This window comes from Cavia porcellus, unplaced genomic scaffold (genome assembly GCF_034190915.1).
Source record: "Cavia porcellus strain 051 isolate PalLab524CR breed Dunkin Hartley unplaced genomic scaffold, mCavPor4.1 scaffold_6, whole genome shotgun sequence".
Lineage (NCBI taxonomy): Eukaryota > Metazoa > Chordata > Mammalia > Rodentia > Caviidae > Cavia > Cavia porcellus.
In genome coordinates, this window is record NW_026947489.1 from 84250524 (window position 1) to 84269876 (window position 19353).

The following is a 19353-nucleotide window of genomic DNA, read 5'->3' on the forward strand; positions in this document are numbered from 1 at the left end:
GCCTAACATGTACAAGTTCCCGAATTTGATCTCTAGCACCGCCTCAAAAAAAAAAAAAAAAATTTAGATTAGGCTAGGGTGCTTTAAATACGGGCAGTGACATTCTTTGCTTATGTGCTCTTAAATGTTGCCAAAATGGTACTATATTCTCAAGCCTTAGCAGCGATGAAGACTTTCACATAGAACGAGCAGGGAAGTCGTCTTAGGCACCATGCTTCTCATCCCCAGCGATTCCCTGGGACCCCTGGCGACTTCTAGTTAACCTTGGCGGCCTTGAGCTTTTTCTCCTGCCTAAGCCTGTCCTCATTTCTTCTCTCTACTGTGCCACCTGGTGGATTTGGTGGGAATTGCGTCCTCTCTTGAGCGACCAACTCGCCCACTATCTAGCTGGCACCTGGTGGGGGAACATCAAGGAATTCTCCATATGAGGGTGATGCCATACAAGGGGCCTTGCTCTTTCTTCTTATAGAGCTTCTCACTTTGGGGTGTTATCCCCAGGGGCCAAGCTGAAGGGCATTCAAAGGCGATGCCTGTAACACAGCAGAGGGACCTCTCCACTTGAGTCTCTGCATCCCAGGGTGTGACCCAAGAGTAATTCTCAGTGTCATTTCTCAGCTCATTAGAGAAGTGACACAACCTTATTTAGAGCTTATCATCCAGTGGAGGAGACTGATTTAAAAAAGTAAATACAACACAAATTATGGTGAGTTCTAGGAGGCAGACAATGGTGGTGGCTGGAGGGGTGGGGTGAGAAAGGGATTTTGATTAAGGAGGCAGGGAAGGCCAGGCTCACCTGGAGAAATCTGAAATTGAAATCTGAAGGATTTAATCGTAAAAAGAACATATGCAAAGGTCCTGAGGTAGGAAAGAGCTTGTTAAATCGAAAATAATTGACTGTAGTGAGCTGGAGGGGAGTAGTCTGAATAGGGCTGGAGAGAGGTGTAGATATGGAGAACCCAGGGTCCTGTAGAGTGTGGTAAGGATTCTTTCTCTTCTTGAGTCTGGTGGGAAGATCACTGAGGTGCTTCAGCTGGGAGGCCAGTGGGGACCTAGAGCAAAGGTGGGTGAGAGGCGACAGTGGCCTTGATGCTTGGCATCAAAGCCACCAGCCACCCAGGGCTGCAGAGTGCAGAAAATGCAAATGTCCATGATGTATGACAAGTTTTGAAGGCTAGCTATGAAAAATGAGAAGCATTTTGAAATTAATTGTGTATATTCATACCATAATGTGCTAATATTTTGGATATTGCAATGTGTTAAATAAAATATTTTAAAATTAATCTCTTTTTTAACCCTTTAAGAATGTGGCTACCTAGAAACTTTTAGAGGTTAGTTCTATAGACAGGGTCTGAGTATGTAGTTCAGGCTGGCCTTGAATTCACGGCAGTCTTCCTGCCTCAGGAGAGCTGGATTACAGGTATTCACCTCCTGTTGGCTGGAAAATCTGAATTATCTATGTGACTTCCATCTGTGGCTCGTATTATGATTTTACTGGACATCCCTGATATCGACAAAAATTCCTAAATTAAAGGAATACATTTAGAGTTCACTTACATTGTTCACATTAGAAATTTCTAGCTAGCAGATTTTTTTCCTGTCCTATGGAAGGTGTTTATTTGCTATAACAAAATAATTGTGTTCCATCCAACCAAACAGAGAAAAGGAATGTAAAAGATGAATACACGCATAAACACCCAGGGTATTCAAGTGACAGATACATAGATTCCTAAAGTAATGGTTCTAAAAGTCTGTAGTTATTGAAATCTACATGAAACAAGAATGATTTTAATAGCACAGAGCGCATAAAATCAAACACCAAATTGAACTAACATGTGAGGGAACTTTGCTAGCAATGTGTGATTTTCTTCCTGGGTTACAAACCTCTCAGAGCATCTTTACACCAACTGAGGAGCAGACCGTTTTGGTTTGGTGCCAGTTACACAGCATTAGCATACACTCTGACAACTACAGATCAGGTTTTCTTTTCTTTGGAACTGGCGAAGTGGCCAGAGAGACATCAGCACATTTCTCCAGAGTATTATGTAAATATGTTACATTCCTTCCAGATCCATTTTTAATACATTGACTAATATCCTCATGGGACAAGACGGGTTAATTGATTGGTCCTGGAGGTCAATCCCAGGGATGCTCTACCATTGAGCTGTATCTCCAACCATTTTGATTTTTTATTTTTGAGACAGGGTGCTGCTACATTGCCTGGGCTGGCCTTGAACTCGTGATTCTCCTGCTTTAGCCTCCTAAGTAGCTTTAATTATAGCAGCGTACCACTGCACCTGGCTCACAGGGTGCTTATAGATGAATTGAAGAGGATTTCAGCTTGTTGAGATTTGCTTATCTTTATGAAAATAGCCTCCTGTCCGGTGTTCGGCTGCTTAGTCTTATCGAGACCCTGCATGAGGTACTGTTTCTTTACATGGTTTGGGAGTTTGTGGTCCACAATCAATTGGCTCTGTGTTTTTATTTTTTTGTTTGTTTTTTGCTTTTGGTCTTGTTGAGACAGGGTTTTGTTATGTACATCAAGCTGGCCTTGAAATCGCAGTGATCCTTCTGCCTCAGCCTTCAGATTACAGGCGAGCACCACCATGCCCAGGGGCTCCATTGTTTTGAGTTTGTGGCAACGCAGATCAGCATGGAGCGTGTGGTAGGGTAAAACTGCTTCATCACCAGCTGGGGAGTAGAAGAAAGACGAGAAGGAGCCGGGATCCCACAACCCCTTCCAGAACACCTACAGTGATCTTGGGCTTTTCTTTAGGTCCCAGATCTTAAAGTTTTTACCATCTCCAAAAAGTAGCCCCCTACCCATGTAGTCTAGGCTGGCCTTGCACTTACTATGTAGCCTAGGCTGGCCTTGAACTTGCAGGGATCCTCCTGCCTCAGCCTCCTGAGTGCTGGATTACAGTTGTGCACGCCCACACCCAGTGCATTATTGGTTAAAAGACAGAAGCTTAGCTTTCCCTCAGCATCCAGTGTGTGAGCTTGAATTTCATTGTACATCTCTCGACCTCACTTTCTCTAACTGTGAGGAGAAGGCTACAAGGGCACAGTAGCAGGTAACATGCAGTTTAGAGCTTGGCCTCAGTCTTTACGCAGGCCGCTAGGCAGGCACTGTGACCTTTTCACAGCACAGAAAACACAGAAGGGGTGTGTGACTTACCTAGAGATACCATGCTAATCAGAGGCAAAAATGGGATTTGAACTCTGGTCTTTTGGGCTCCAAAGTCAACTGGAAAACACTCCCCCCGCTTTGTGATGCCTCTTGCTAGTTTCCCCACCTGCCTTTGAAACTATTGGGTGGGAGGAAGGTTCAAACTAGATTGGTGAATAGACTCTGGGAAAATATCATGGGATATGCAAATATGAGGAAAGATTAATAGTGAACTAAGCTGGATGTGGAGGCGCAGGTGTGCAATCCCAGCATTTGGGAGGCTGAAGCAGGAGGATCACTAGGAGTTCAAGGCCAACCTGTACTAGAGCAGTGAGATCCTGTCTGGCACAAACAGAGGAACAAAACAAACACACATAAAGCCACCTCAGTGAAATGAAAAAGCACAAACAAACATTCAGAAACCAGCGGAAGAGCACACTAGATTGAGCTGTCTACACGAAACTAATACTGCTGGTGGTTTTCTCAAAGGCATCTCTGGAAGTCATTTCCTTCCTCAGGATGAAAATTCAAGGAATTCAGAGAAAAACAATTTTGCAGTCCTTCCTGCGAACACAGTGTCACACATGCTTAGCATCACACGGTGAGTCCCGCTAGAGTATAAACAAGTGCCGTGCTGGGTTTGGCATCCGCGGCAACACCCACGACACAGCTCAACCTGGAGAACTCATTCTGCTGCAGAGACTTGCAGAGACCAAGCTGCGGTGGGATGGAGAAGTGGCTGGTGCTGGTCCTCGCCGGCGCCTTGCTGGCTTGCGTGTCAGGTGGGAACCACTCCAAAAGCACAGCTTATTTCTAGGCCAATGTGATAATCTGGAATAGGAGGGTATTTGGTATTTTTCCTCTCACTTCAAATACGATATAGTATGTATTGCATAGATGTTTCCGTGCTTTCTTTTCTTTCTGTAAGGGCAGACTTCTAGGATTACTATCTTGAGGTCTTTAGCTAATTATTATTTGCAAAAATAAAATCTCTAAGGGTGGGGGTTTTAGCTCAGTGCCCCAAATACCTGCCTGGCAAGCTCGAGGTCACGAGTTCGAGTTCCAGGACTAAAAATCAAAAAATCTCTAAATGTATTTCAGCACTAATTGAGTACTAATCCATCAAAAATGCTGCCAAACCCTCAAATCTGCCCTCCTTTAGGGGTCATAGAAGATCACCAAAATTTGATGTGCTTTGATTATGTTAACTTTTTTTAGCATTTGCATGTGATTGCTCAAATAATTTACTTTTATTATCATAAGTTCCTCTTTGAGGGGTGTTGTGGTGAACAAGTTTAATGTAATCTTGTTGTGACTGGGAATCTTCCAGAAACAACTTCAAACTTGATCTTGTCTACTGAGGATTTAGAACAAAAGAAAATCCCACTAAAGCAAAACTGAGGAAAGAGAGGCACAGACCAGAGAAATGAAAAAATATATATATTTTGGAAACATAGTAAATTCATGCTGAATTTGTACAGGAATGGGTCATCACAAGAGGTAAATAGATTTAAATCGTGCAGCTTTTTTTTTCTTAATCTAATGAGACACCATTTAAAAATTCTTTTCCAAGCTGTCTGGAATGGTGCTTCCTCTGGAGCAGGTCTCCAGGAAAGAACCTCTGTGTTTTAACCAAAATTCCACTTTCAAATCCTTTGCTTTGGGCCATAGACACAGAAAAGAAGCTAGGGTCTGAGAGGCCCTGCGCACCTTCCTGTGTTTTTCAGAGTCCTCCCCGATTCTGAAGGAAAAGGAAGCCAAGCAGCTCCTGAGGTCCCGGAGATATGACAGGCCCAGCAAACCTGGATTCCCCGACGAGCCCATGCGAGTGAGTACGTGGCCCTGGCTAAAGAAGATGCTATTAGCCAGGTGTGGTAGTGCACACCTCTAGTTCCCGCACTCCGGGAGACTGAGGCAGGAAGACTGCAAGTTTGAGCCCAGCCTAGGCAATTGAGGGATTTAGCAAGACTCTGTCTCAAAAACTAAAATAAAATAAGGGCTGGGGATGTGAAGATCCTGTGTCAAGTCCCCTCTATTGAAAAGAAAGAAGAAAGAAAGAAAGAAAGAAAGAAAGAAAGAAAGAAAGAAAGAAAGAAAGAAAGAAAGAAAGAAAGACTATTCTGTGAATGCATGCATGACTGCTTTTTCATTCTGAACTAATCTGATGCTGGTCCCAGCGTGGGCTGCGAGATGGGAGCCCTGTTACAGCCTCAGGTAGATGCGACCTGTGGTGGCAACCAAGAAGCAAAGAGACCCAGGTCTGCGGGGTGGAGACACCACACCCCACACCCAGAGGGCTGCAGAGAAAGAGGAGGCCCCAGAGGGCTGGGAAAGAATGGACACAGATACAGTGGGAGACCAGGAGAGCGGGGATCTCTGAGCCAGGGACACAGGGTTAGGACAGAAACTGGAATCTGGGGTAGAGGTAAGGTGGTCAAAGGCCTGGGAAGCAGTCACCTTGGCCAGGTGCCTGACCATAAGGGGCTCAGAGGCTGCTGCTTGATGTTTTCTCTGCCAGCACCTGCACCCAGCAGCCTCATGGCAGCTTAGGCATCTGTAACAGGTGGACTTGGAGGTCACAGCCCCACTTCCTGCCCCTGTCCCCTCCTCCACCCGTTCCTGGGCCGGCCTGCAGGCTGCGCTAGACTCCAGGCCCCAACCCTTGCTAACCCATGGCCAGACCTTCCCAGAGCGCCTTCGAGGAGCTCATGCTCACCACTTGCCTGGATCCTTGAGGACACTGTCCTTGCCTCCAGCTTTGTAATTTTGCTGTTTTCCTGCTTGTTCTGGTCTGACTAGCACCCACTCCTCTCAATGACCTTAAACCTGCCTGACCTGGTTTCTCTGCGACTCCTCCACATAGAACTGACTGCTGACTCAGTCTCCATCTCCCACCTAGTTCTGTACTCCACTCAATCCCGCTCATCCCTGCGTCCGAGGCCTCGGGCAGGCTGTCCAGTTAGAAAAGTGGTCTTGTGACTTCCAGCTGATGTGTGAAACACTTATGCAATCATTTGGTGGCTGGTCTACCGAGAGGGCTGGGAAAGGATGGACAGAGATGCAGTGGGAGACCAGGAGAGTGGGAATCCCTGAGCCAGGGACACAGAGTAGGACAGAGAGACTGGGGCAAGCTGCCTGGAATCAGGGGTGATTTTGCTTATCTACATCTGGGAAGATTTAACAAGGTCAGGAGACATTTTTGGTTGTCACAACTATGGATGTGATAAATATTCGGCAGTGCCACACCATGGTTATCTGCCTCAGTTCATCAGTCAGTGGGCCTGAGAGAGGAGTGCAGACCACAAAGCCAACAACCTCTGTCCCCGTTTATTCTGCGGCATTCTGTGCATCTCTTCCCACCCACAATGGCACTGACAGTGGGTAGATGCTGGTGTGATATTTTTCTGGAAAAATGTTTCTTAATGTTGGCTGGGACCACTTGAGGAATTAAAAATATCTGATGTCAGGCTCTCACCCCCCGGGGTGTGTGGCCTGCATGATTGAGGCTTCTGAGAGGCACTAATGCGCATGAAGGCTAAGAACTGACCATTGTGCTGGGCCTTTGGGATTCTGTAGAAATCAGTTCTGTGCTCCTGGATCCCGTGGCCTAGTTGGAACTCAGAAGCACTTAAAAAGTCTGTGTTGAAGTGAGCCAGGTGCAGGAGTCTTGGCTGCTGAGACTCCATTTAGACAGTGAGGGCTGAGTGCTGGGTGCTGATCGAGATGTGCCCCTAAGTAGATTTTGATGCACTGTGCCCTTCCCAGTGCCAGGCACGGAGAAGAAAGAGCAATGAAGTGATCCTCTTTCAAGCTGTCTATTGTGTGGAGGTAGAGCCAGAGGGTCAGAGCCTGGTTCCAGCCCTCTAACAGGCTACCTGGTATGAGAGACAGGGCCTTCTGAAACACCAGAGCCTTGAGCTCTGCCTGGAAGGACAAGGGACATGGGAGGGATTCCCAGGGGAGGTGACCCCCCAGCGGGAGGATGGGAAGGAGGTCTCAGGCAGTGAGGTAGAGGGAGGTAAGCCCAAAAGAAGATCCCACTCAAGCCATTTCTGCCCACATCCAGCCTCTAGCTAGCTGAGGGTATTGGGTGGGTCATTTCCTGTTTTGAGAGCCCAGTTTTCTCACCTGTACAATGCAGAGTTTAGCCCCCAGTCTCACCTAACTGGTTCATTTCAGGCCTCATGTTCTGGGGTTCTAGACCGAGACTTGGGAGTGACCCTGGTTTCTGGGTCCCAGTTTGAAACTCACAGGGAGAACCATGGGCAGCAGAATATCAGCTCGGGTGGGGAGTCAGGGGGCTCACTTAGGGGTGGGTAGAGGTGGGGAGTCTCCTGAACAAACCCAGGGCCCTCTCTCCTTGTGATGGCCAGAAGGATTCGACATCCTCCAACATGAGGATCCTCCTCATGGTTTGCATTCCCTTCTATGGATTTATTGAAAGCAGAATTACCAATCCCAGTCAGTAACTGAGCAGCTGGTCACGGACCGCAATGAAATCTGAGTGTAAACTACAGCGACCTCCACTTGTCAGCAGGTCACAAGAGGCCACTGGGGCTGACCTTTGGCCAGGGGTGGTCAGGAGGCAGATGGCAGGCAGAGCTCCCCTGAGGGCTCACATCTTAACAGCATAGGCAATAAGGTGCCTGGAACCTGAGAACCTTGGCTCAGAAGGCCTGATGTGTGGAAAACTGTGGTGAACTTTCCCTGCAGTGTCCGTTCAGTTGCAAGTGTGCTTGTGTTGATTTGCAGGCTTGTGGTCTGGACTTGCTACAGACTCTGGTCCCGGGGAGAGCTGCTCAGGCTTTGCCCAGGTGCAAAACACAGGCTCCTCGCCTACAGCTCTTTAAAGGTGATCTGGAGTCCTGGAGGCCCATGGTGAGCCCTGGACACCTTTAAATCAAGAAACATGGTCAGGAGAATGGCAGAGGTGACTGCGTCTCTTATTCCCTGGGTTCAGGAGCTGGTTCCTGTTGTGTGTTGCTTTGACACTTGCAGTTATTGACATTTGGGTTATTTTCCACGTGTGAGGAAGATCCTCACTCACACATGTATTTTGCTGAGTTTGATCATCAAAATGAGCTTACTGTGGCAGAGGAATTATGTGCTTTCAATTGTAATATATACTGCCAGATTGACTGTCACGACTGCTGTCCCTACCAGCAGTGTCTATAAGAATACTCAGTTTTGGGCCGGGGATTTAACTCAGTGGCATAAACTCTTGCCTGGCAAGCGTGTGGTCATGAGTTCGATCCCCAGTGACAAAAAAAAAAAGGAATACTCAGTTTCCTAAAATCTGAGTTTGTACATACAACTTTCAAAATGGAAGGAACGATATAAAGGGAAATTCATCTATGCATACTTTTGTGTATATTTGTGGTATATGCGTGCGCATGTATATGTATGCAGACATGTTGTCAAACAAAAATAAAAATGTTTGGGGACAAATTTTTACCTTCATCATCATACTTTATGTGGTCACTTAGTGTATTAATTTCCTGGGGCTGCATCACAAAATGCCACCCATGGATGACTTGAAGCAAGAGGAATTCTCTTGTAATTTGGGATGCCAGAAGTTTGAAGCCAAGGTTAGACAGTGTTAGTTCCTCCCGGGGCGCTGAGGGAGAATCTGTTCATGGGTTCCAGGCCCCTTCCTAGCACCTGCTGGATGCCGGCACCCTTGGTGTTTCTTAGCTTACAGCTGCATTATTTGTACTCTCCCCTGTCACATGACCTTCTTCTTTTGTGACCTTTTGCCTACATTTCTGTTTTCATAAAATAGAGAGCAGTTATTGGATAATTGCTGGATTTAGAGCTCGTGGTAATCTAGTATAACTTCAGCTTAACTTGATAACATCTATAAAGACCCCACCTTAAAAAGAAGGTTTACTTTTGCATGTTTCAGGTGGACACCAACTTTTGGGAGAGATTAAGCAACCAACTTTTAATAACCATTTGTAGGGTTTTCACAAAAACAACTTGGGCAATAACAGTGGGCAATAGTGGTCTTTTCTGAATCCTGGCTCATTACTTACTGGCTATCATATCACGGCCAAATTGTTTAAGCACTTTAAATCTTAGTTTTCTCATCTATAAAATGGGGTACTGCTTATATCTGGATGCCCCTCAAAACCTCATGCACTCATAGGTCTTTGAAAGAAATTGAATCCTGGGAATACAGAGCTGACTTGCTGTTAGGTGGTGGAGTCTGGTTGGGAGGGGTCAGTCCCTGGGACAAGACCTGGGGTGGAGCATCTCATTCCCCACCTCCCAGCTTCTCACTCACCTGTTTCCTGGCCTCCGTGATGTGAGGAGCTTCCTCCACCCAGGCCTTCTCACCATGCCTTCCTGTCTTAGAGCTAACTAATGTTGTTAACTCTGATTCTTGAGCCACAAGTAGCACAAGAATAATATTTCTTAAAATACAACAAAATAAAAGGTCAAAGGCTAACACATTGGACTGGAGGGGCTCCAGCCCATGCCTGTCCTGTGCATTCACTGCCACTCACTTAAGGTGATTAAAGCCCTCATCATCCAGAGTTTCCACTGAGTCTCAAAGGGGTCAACACGTTTCCACCCAGATTCCTCTTTGCCTATGGCATTCATGGCCCCTACCTCACTTGTTCCCTCTTCTTTCCCAGTGTTGTGCTTTGTGGCCCCTCCCTCCTCATCCATTAGTACCCCCTTATTTGCTGTTCCTCTTCCTGCAGTTCCACTATCCCATGGAGAGCATCAACCCGGGAACATTAAATTCCAGAGATGAGATTAAAACTGCACCATTCTCAGTAGGAGGATAAAAGTTTGTTCTGTCCTGCTTGCTCCTGCCCTGGACCTGACTGTCCACATTGTTTCTGCTGCCCACCTCTGAGTCAAATTCTTAGCATTTCCAGTGCAGATCACTGTCGTGGTGTTGCAGGACAGGTCTTCCCATGAGCTTACGTAGTCACCCGACTCTAGGTCTCTGAGCCTTCCACATCTGTGCGCTGTGTCTCACCCCATCTCATCACATTGGTGCCGCATCATGGTGAAGGAGAATGGGAGCCATCAGCCAAATATTGGGGAGCTGTAGCTCAGTGGTAAAATGTTTGCCTAGCATGTGTTTGGTCCCTAGTACTGAGGGGAAACAAAAAAGAAAAATTGAGGGTCCATGTTCATGTAAGTTGAATGTAGCATGTGGTTGTAATTGTTCTTGTAACTTATTGTTGTTAATTTCTTGCCTCGCCTGGTATTTATTTATTTATTTTGGGGGTGTCTACCCAGACCCCATCTCCTAAGAGTGTGCTTGGCCATGAACTCATCAGTGGATGAATCCACTGGTGGGTATGGAATGGCACCCCATGGTCCAATCACCCATCATCCTCCATTCACACTTGAGAATTTTGGGAAGCATCCTAGATCTAAATCATAACAGGATGTGAATTTCTAGCAAAAGTTCTGGAGAGAAAGTCAGTGGAACGTTTTTTGTTTATTTGTTTGTTTGTTGAGACAAGGTGCTGTGTAGTTCAGACTGGCCTTGAATTCACTGTATAACGCAGACCTGCCTCAAACTTGCTGCAATCCTCCTGCCTCAGCCTCCCAAGTGCTGGGATTACAGTCATGCACCATCAGTTGACTGTTAACTGTATCAGTTCACGGGGGAAAGTAGGTCTCTAGGTGGTAATCTACTGAATCTTACATTTGATGATTGAATTTTAAACAACAGTGTGTGTATTACTTGTGTAATTAAAAATTTAAAAGATTCACACTTACTATAGTAAAATTAGAAGCCAATAGACAATTAGCTGTAATTCCATTCTTTTACCTTAAAGACAACAATCACACTTGAAAAATGTATTTCTTTCTAGTCTTTTTATTTTTTTAAAAAGAGTATCTATACTTCTTGGTTTTCCTGTTAGCATTATAGCGCATATATTTCTTCATATTGTTATAAACAAAAATCTTGTTATTGAATTATCACCCTTTTTTGTTAGTTTGCTCATTTTCAATAATTTTCTGTATAAACAACACATTTTTTATTGCACAAAATGCTTTGTTATGAAGGCATAATTAAAATAGCTGGTTAGAACCAAGAATGAATGTTTAAAAGTTTTTCTTATACATTTAAATTGACTTTAAAAATAATTTTGACAATTTAGCTGGTATATGTCTCTAGTCTCACCAACTTAAGAGGCTGAGGCAAAAGGTTCTTAAGTTTGAGGACAGCCTGGAAACTTACACTGTACGAAATGAAATGAAATGAAATATAAAACAGGGTTTGGGACATAGGTTAGTACTCCCTGAATTCAATCCTCAGTAACACACACACACACACACACACACACACACACACACACACACACACACGCCATGCACACATGCTTGCTAATACACCAGTTTTGACGTTTCATGTTCTTGTCCTCCAAGAGAGCACTTTAATGGAAGTTTCAAGGTGACACTATGATGGGAGTTAGACAGTGGGGTTTAAACTGGGGATGGCTGCCACCGCCAGGGAGGGAGGAATAAGCAGTGACTCTTGGGGTTCCGTGTGGGCAGTGTGGTGCCATTTATTGGCTTTGGACATCTACGGGGAGAAGCACCTTGCGTAGGAGACAGAGTGTGCCAAGCTTTTGTCCCGTGACACCTGTCTTTGGACTTCCTCCTTCCACGCTTAGCTACCTGGCTAATTCTTACTCACCAAGGGAGACTCGCTTTAACTGGCCCTGCTGCCGCCTCTTCCTGAATGAATGAATCAATGGCATTTGCAGCACTGTGTTACTATTTTTGACATCCGTATGTCTCACTTGCTAGATTGTTCTTGCAAGGACATGGGCAGTGTGTGTCACTTCTGGGTCCCAAACACCAACACACTATTGATATCTACAAAATACTCATTATACGTATCTCTTCCTTTCTCTGCATCTCTCCAGGTTATTTCATAGAAATCTTTATTGAGCTCACTAAACTTCTTCTCATCTCCCCCAGTGTTAGGGGCGACATCATTTGCCAAATGCTAGGGCGAACCATGGAAATTCTTTAAAAAAGACAACATTGAGGCTCAAATGATGTCTCTTGCCATCTTGTTCATAAGGCCCCATGTGCCTGGGAATTTGCCTTTCTAGGAAGCCTGCCATTTTGGCCCATGGTCCTTTCTGGAATGTTCTTGTTGTGCAAGTATAAATCATATTAGCTTTATTGAAAGTAGTGTTTGTAAAATATGCCTTCGTGGTTAGCCTCTAGAAGAATGTACCTAGTAGCTTCATTACCCTCCTACTCCCCACAATCTCAAAATTTGTTCAGCGTAGCTAAGATGCTGGTCATACGCAGTGCTGATTAGCTTCCTATAGGGAGAGACCCGACCCAGTTAAGTTCTGAGCCACCCTCCTGCCTATGGGATTACCTAGCTTTTACTAAGGAGCGAAAGAATTCTTCCAAAATGTCACTGGGCCTCCCCTTCTGCCCAAACATTTACAGGAAGGGTTTTTGTTTTCTTGGGAAACAGTTCCTACCTAGGCGATGGGGAGGTAGATACACTCATCGCCCATGTCGTGATTCTCAAATCAGATTCCGGTGGGTGCTAAATTTCAGTATCGCACCTCTCTGGTGTAAGGGCCTACTTACCATTTCCATTCTAATTACTGGGGTATTATTTTCCATTCTAGTTATGGGGAAATTATTTACTTAGAGCCATTGCAATTGGCATCTGACATGGAACATAAATACTGGGTTTTGTGTTGTTGTTTTTCCCCCCTTGTCAAAAGGAATCTAAAGAAATGAGAACCTATTTTTCATCTAACCTTCCTTTCTCAGTCCAGGAACATTTGAGATTATCATTAATGCTGGGTTGTTTCTAACTCTGCCAAGGCAATTGTTGAACTTGTGGTTTTTAGCAGATTTGCAGTTTGGCTTTTCATCTTTGACTAATGATCGCTTTTAGGCCTTCGTGGCACATTCATTTTCCTAACATTTTAAATAAATAGTGAAATGTCATGGAAACTAGCCCTGGTTTCTCTCTTGTTCTCCGTGTGTGTCTATTTGGTTGTTTTTCTTCCACGATGATTTCAGCTGCTGTTTAGGAGTGTGAAATAAATATTGCTTTTGATGTTTTTTATGTGCTTTTGGCTTCAGCTGTTATAATGAGCAGATTGACACAAATGACCAGAAATGTTCTGAGGAGGATTTTGTAAGATTAAAAGGAAACAATAGGTATTTCATTAATTTATTTCTCCAGTGAGTGGTAACAAGGTCCTACTCTGTGCTAGGCACTAAGCCATACACCAAGTATACATTGGTCACTGCTACAAAAAAACAATTCAGCTGGGCTGGGCATGTTGGCATGTATCTGTTCCCAGCTATTCAGAAGGCTGAAACAGGAGGATTGCTTGCGCTCAGGAATTTGATATCATCCTGGGCAACATAAAGAGAGCTTGTCTCTTAAAACAAAACAAAACAGAACAGAATAAAACCCTGGCTGGATATTTGAGTGAGAGTGATAGGGATTAAATGAGTAAATATACAAATGAGTATCTTGTCACAAAAAGTGCTATATATCATTGGTCAGATTTGTTACCATCACAGGTGATCTCATCAATGAATCTTTCTTTCTTATGCTAGGGATTGAACCCAGGGTCTTGCCAGTGTTCTATCACTGAACCATACTCCTAGTCTTTTTATTTTATTTTATTTTTTTGCAGTACAAGGGGTCAAACCTACAGTGCTCGCTCTATCACTTAGGGACTCTTTTCACCGTTTTTAATTTTATTTTGAGAGATGTTTCCATTGAGTTTCCCAGATTGGTCTTGAACTTATGGTCCTCCTGCTTCAACCTCCTGAGGAGCTGAAATCATAGGGATGTGCCACAGTACTTAAGCCTCAACCTCTTGGGAGCAGATGCTGGTTTTCCAAAATCGTGATTTCCTCCTGAAAGCTCAGATTACATTCATTAGCAACAAATCCTGTCCATTGTTTTCCTTGAGTGACAGTGTGGTTGGATCATTTTCAAGATATCTGTCAAACACGTGCATAAAATGTGGCTATATCTATCCTGGCCACCAGCAGTTACACAAGTGAGTTTGCTTGTGCAAACCACTGTGCTTAGTCATGCAGCTGCCTGGGTGGGCCCAGTGGACCCCTCTCTATGCTTTACAGCACGTTTTTTGGGGGAAGCTGGCACTTCTAGAGTATTTCATTTTTATTTTTGTTAACTGTATGTGGTGGTGAAGGACTCAGTGCCACTAGCAGAGTGGATATCACGGTCTGGATTCCTGGGAAGGCACCTGGCATTTACCCACGATTTCTCTGGTATATCAGTGCAAATGCCATTACAGCAAGGAGGCACAGAATGTCTGAGGATTTTCTGAAAACAGTGTTGACCTCATGGACCCCCAAGGGAGCACAGACCACATTTTGAGGGAGGTTGCTGTGGTCTTTCATTCAACATTCATCAAGTTGTTTGTGGACCGGTTCCTGGGAAAAGTGCTCAACCCCACAGCCTCCAAGTAGATTCAGATTTTGCTTCTCTAATAGTAACTAAAAGGAGCAGCTAATATATTAGAATCTTACCATGCACCAGGAATGGTATGCCAAGACCCTGTACCATTAGGTCCCCACTTTGGAAACTGGGTAACTTTCGAAGATTTAATAGAAACTTTTTGTTTATTGTCTTTTTGAGACAAGGTTTCACTATGTAATTTAGGCAGCCTTGAGCTCACTTTGTAGCCCAAGCTGGCCTTGAACTTGAAATGATCCTCCTTCCTCAGCCTCCTGACTGTTTGGATCACAGGTATGCACCACTACACCTGGCTTAATAGAGACTTTTTACAAAAATTTGGGCAGAATTCAGACAAACCAATAAGAAAATGATAAAAGATCTGAGCCAAGAGACCCTCTGTAAGGAACAGTAAAGGGAACAGATGGTTCCAGGCTCTAGGCGGGGACAGCCCCTCCAGGAGCTGTGACTTCAGGAGAGGCATGAGCCAGCCTGCTGTGGCCTTTCGAGGAGCCAGGAACTAAATACTCTGGCCTCTCACTCCTGATGGACACTTGAGTTGTTCCTACTGTTTGGCTGGGATGAACATAGCTGTACCTCCAATTTTTCATTTCTCTTGGGTACACATCCAGGAGCACAATTGCTAGGAGCACAAATGACGACTATGTTTAATATTTTAAGGAAATGCCATATTGTTTTATACAAAATGTCCCTCTACCAACATGTTTTGTTCTAAAATCCTTTTGTTTGATATTAGCATAGCAACTTTATTTTCTTCTGGTTATCTCTTGCCTTTTAAGACTGATGATTTGATGGCCAATGCATGTAGCCATAAGTACTACATGATTTAGCTGTGCATGTTTTGATAAAAATATCACCACACTACACATATAGTCTCTTTCTGTTCAGTGTGCTATTTCTAAGAACCACCTTTGTCACTGTATTATAATCGGCTTATTTTCACCACTCTATGATAGCCCATGGTGTGTCTTATCACTGCTTGGCCTGTTCTCCCATCACTGGACATGTGGCATGTTCCCAGCACTTCGCCCTTTCAAACTCATTGCTGCTATCTATATGTTTTTTGAGACAGGGTCTCTGTGTGGTTCAGGCTGGTCCTGAATTCGCTATGTAGCCGGGGGTGGCCTCAAACTCTCAGCAACCCTCCTTCCTCAGAGTGCTGGGATTACAGGCACACATACCACACCTGGCATGCTGCAAACAATGTTACGCACCTCTCCTGGTGTAAGTTTCTCTTGTCCTCACAGAGAAGGTGGAGTTAGGTAGGGTAGTAACTTGTTAGAAATACAAATTTTCTGCAGCGGCCCAGGACAGGAGCCACCGGCAATTACTGGGACCCGAGCCATGCTGGGACCTGGAGCACTGAGAAACCAAGCAACCCCTCCCCACTGCCTGTTTTGTTTTGTTGCACTTCAATATACATGAAAATATGGACAGCTATTTTAAAGAGAGTGAGAGACTCTATGACAGCCATTAGTGACTTCCCTATTGTCTGGTTTTGAAGACCTAAATCACCTTCCTCATTCTGTTTGGATCAGTTTTATACTATATTATTTATTATGAAATCTCTGACATGGACAACTATTTGGAAGAAAACGAGACAATATGATAGACAGTGAAGATCTCAGGTCATCTAGCTTTGAAATTTATATCTCTTACATTGCTTTCTTATGTCCTATTTTGTTCTGTTGTGTTTAATTTTTACCCCCTTTAAAATTAAAAAAAAAAAAGAAATACAAATTTTCCAGCCCTGCTCCAGATTTTTGGATAGAACTTAACATTGGTGTTTTATTTGTGTTTCCTAAGGCCCCAGGTGACTCTGATGCCTGGTACAGTGGGAGATCCACTGTTCTAGGGTATAAACTAGTGGTGCCTGCATTTCTAGATATCAGGCAATGCAACACCCTCCAGAGTGCTTGTTCCCTACGCCTCCCAGTGGGGTGTGCGTGCTTTCTGATTGGGGGCCCTCCAGCACTGCCAGTCTATCACAGAACTTCATTCCCCTGCTGGTGGGTGGGCCTGACTGGTTATTCCCACTGGGTAACTTAGGTGAGCCCTCCTCCCCTCTCTGGGCCAGACTGAGCCTTGCATCAGGAAGCAGAGCCATCCTGCCAGCCCTGCAGGAGAGCAGCCTCCCTCAGGGCCTCGGGTCTGTCCCCACAGGAGTACATGTACCACCTCCTGGTCCTGGAGCATCGCGCAGAGGAGCAGTTCTTGGAGCACTGGCTGAACCCTCACTGCAAGCCCCACTGTGACAGGAACAAGGTGTATCCGGTGTAGGGCTCTCGGCCTCTAGGTATGTGTCAGGCCCTCCCTTGGGGTAGGGGTTAGGCGGGGCTGTGCAGGACAGAGTTGGGCTGGGAGACCTGGGGGAACGTGGTGCTGGGGGAGCCAGCAGGTGGCTGTCTATAAGTTGTGGAATGGTAAGAACAAGGTAGGAGGGAGCCAGTGAGAGGAGCGCGGGGAGCATAGGGGAGCCTGCTGGGTCACCAAGAGGTCCCAAAAGGAGAGGGATGGGACTGCATTTGCTATCCAGAAAAGATGACTATAAAATCTGAATCTGGATTGTTGGCACTTTGGTCTCTCCAGCTGTGGTCAGGAGTCACCTGTGACCTGTGGCATTCACTGGTCATCACCATTGTCACCGGGTCAGGACCTTTCCTCCTGGGTCTCTTCCTGTTCCCTACAGCCTTCCTGCAACGACTTCACAGCTCACCTGCCTTCCGTCTTCCCTGGTGGGCTCTTCCTGTTCCCTGCTTCTGTCCAGCATTCCCATATACACTGCACACCCTGCCTCGGCTCCCCTGTCCCTAGATGAGGCAGATAGCTTCTCCCTCACTGTCGCCACCTTATTCCCCCTTTCAAATCCTATTATGCAAGGTAGCAAAATCTCGTGAGAGCTGAAGCCCAGTGAATTTCATTCCTCGTTTTTGTGGACCAAGCAGGACAGGACATAATTGGTGTTTTATCCTCTGGGCTGAAGAGCAATCTTATATTTCTGTTGGCTTTTGTTTTGTGCTCCTGTGAATTGGTGCAGGAACACTTCCTTGGAGCAGCAAGCATGCTGTGATTTCCAGGATGCTATGGCCTCCCTTGACCCTCATAGCACTCTACATTGTTACATTGTTCAAATGGGGTGCATTTGAACCCCATTTTCTGGAGGAACTAACTGGGCATGATGAAGCTCCTAACTCACGGGAGGCAGAGGTCGGTATGTAGGGGCACTCGACAACTCCAAGTCCTGTGAGCTTTCTGTGGTATCTCTGCTTGGTCCTCCATGTGTATGGAGCTCCTGTGAGGGGCATTCTCAGAAAGTTAGAGGCCACCCTGCTGACAGTGGACTGGAAGTTCCTACATTCGAGGCTCAGGGATGGGATGACCTCACTCTTTGGGTCTTTCCAGCCTGAGGCCCTGATCTACTCAGTGTTTTTGTGCATCTGGGACCAGCTTCTGACCCACAGGTTGCTTTGTCCTCCTGTGCTGAGGACATTTGTCATCTCCCATCACCGGAAGCTCTTGCTTGGTTTCTTCCAGAAAGCAGGACAATGGAGCAGTGAGGTGCTCAGACTTTGGGATTGGCCAGAGCTGTGCTCCACTTTTTCTGTCTCCCCACTGTGACCCTGGGGAAGTTGCCTCACCTCTCTCAGTCTCTACTTCTGCATCTATAAAATGGGGTGAGGCTGTCTTGGAGACAGGATTTATAAAAGACTTCTTGAATGGAAGCACTTGTAATGGTTGTGCGAGAGGAGTTTTCTGGGTGGTGTGATCCTTCCACAGGGCTCCTCAGAGGCCTCACACCGTAAGGCTTCCCCCTGTGCAAAAAGGACACAGCAGCGAGAAGGATGTGGCAGCATGAAATTTGTTGTCAAATGGCCTCCAGGTCCCTCAGTCCTTAGCTGAATGGGGGGAAAATGCCTCCTTTTCCCCAACTGTAAGATGACAATCTCTTCCTTCTCCTCCTCTTTCACCACCATCACTATCCTAACAGTATTTTTTTGATTTTTTTCCAGTCACTTTTGATAGGCAATGACCTGAATGATGCTAAAACAGGACAAAGCTCTTTCTTCCATTCGAATTTAAGCTGTGGAGGCCGGATGTCTGCAGGAAGATGTGGACTTCGTGGACGTGCCGAAAGTTGCCTCCAGGATGGGTGGCAAATATATATTCTGCTTCATTTTACTAATCTGCATAAATCATTGAAACTAATAGCTTCCACGAATAACCCCAAAGGTTTTCCTACTGGTTTATAAGTGTGGGCACAGTCTGAGTCTTGGAGTGGGTGGAACTGGGAGAGCTCTGAGGATCTTGAGGAAGTCTGGCTCAGACAAGTGAGGTGTGCTACTTGGGGCTGCTGGGATTTGGTTGTCTATACTTTCTTCTCTTTTGGCATTAATAAATGTTGGTGTTAAGTTTGCTTTTCGTGATGTCTCTTTCCTTTTCTTTGGGAAGTGGAGTGGAGATTTCTCTCTCTTTTTTGTCCTTGTGATTCCAATATCAGAAAACAGACTATTCACCACATACATGGGTGGAATCTAACACCTGGGCACAAGGGCTATATTTTCTGTGTAAAGAGAAGATTTGCCTAAACCTAGCTCTCAAAAAGGACCCTAACTCTATACCAGGCACACATCCTAGTCTTCGGGCAAAGGAGACTGTTAGGGTTTGCTGGTATAAAAGACAAGAAAAAGGAAAGAAAAAGTGG

At 45.3% G+C, this 19353-nt stretch overlaps 1 protein-coding gene across 1 annotated transcript; it reads left to right on the top strand.

Annotated features, from left to right (window-relative positions):
• Nucleotides 1-3752: 3752 nt before the first annotated feature.
• CUNH17orf67 (chromosome unknown C17orf67 homolog) lies at nucleotides 3753-19070 on the top strand. Its single transcript, XM_003466825.5, has 4 exons — nucleotides 3753-3948; nucleotides 4894-4994; nucleotides 16815-16947; nucleotides 18662-19070. Exons 1-3 carry the CDS (start codon nucleotides 3894-3896, stop codon nucleotides 16929-16931), a joined length of 273 nt encoding a protein of 90 aa, XP_003466873.1. The 5' UTR covers nucleotides 3753-3893; the 3' UTR covers nucleotides 16932-16947; nucleotides 18662-19070.
• The last annotated feature ends 283 nt before the right edge of the window (nucleotides 19071-19353 follow it).

What these genes read in the sequence shown, in the direction of transcription:
- CUNH17orf67 (XM_003466825.5), top strand. Translation starts at nt 3,894, where the DNA reads ATGGAGAAGTGGCTGGTGCTGGTCCTCGCCGGCGCCTTGCTGGCTTGC. An exon ending in CTTGCTGGCTTGCGTGTCAG is followed by an intron (nt 3,949 to 4,893) that starts GTGGGAACCACT and finishes TGTGTTTTTCAG; the next exon opens with AGTCCTCCCCGATTCTGAAG. An exon ending in TCCCCGACGAGCCCATGCGA is followed by an intron (nt 4,995 to 16,814) that starts GTGAGTACGTGG and finishes CTGTCCCCACAG; the next exon opens with GAGTACATGTACCACCTCCT.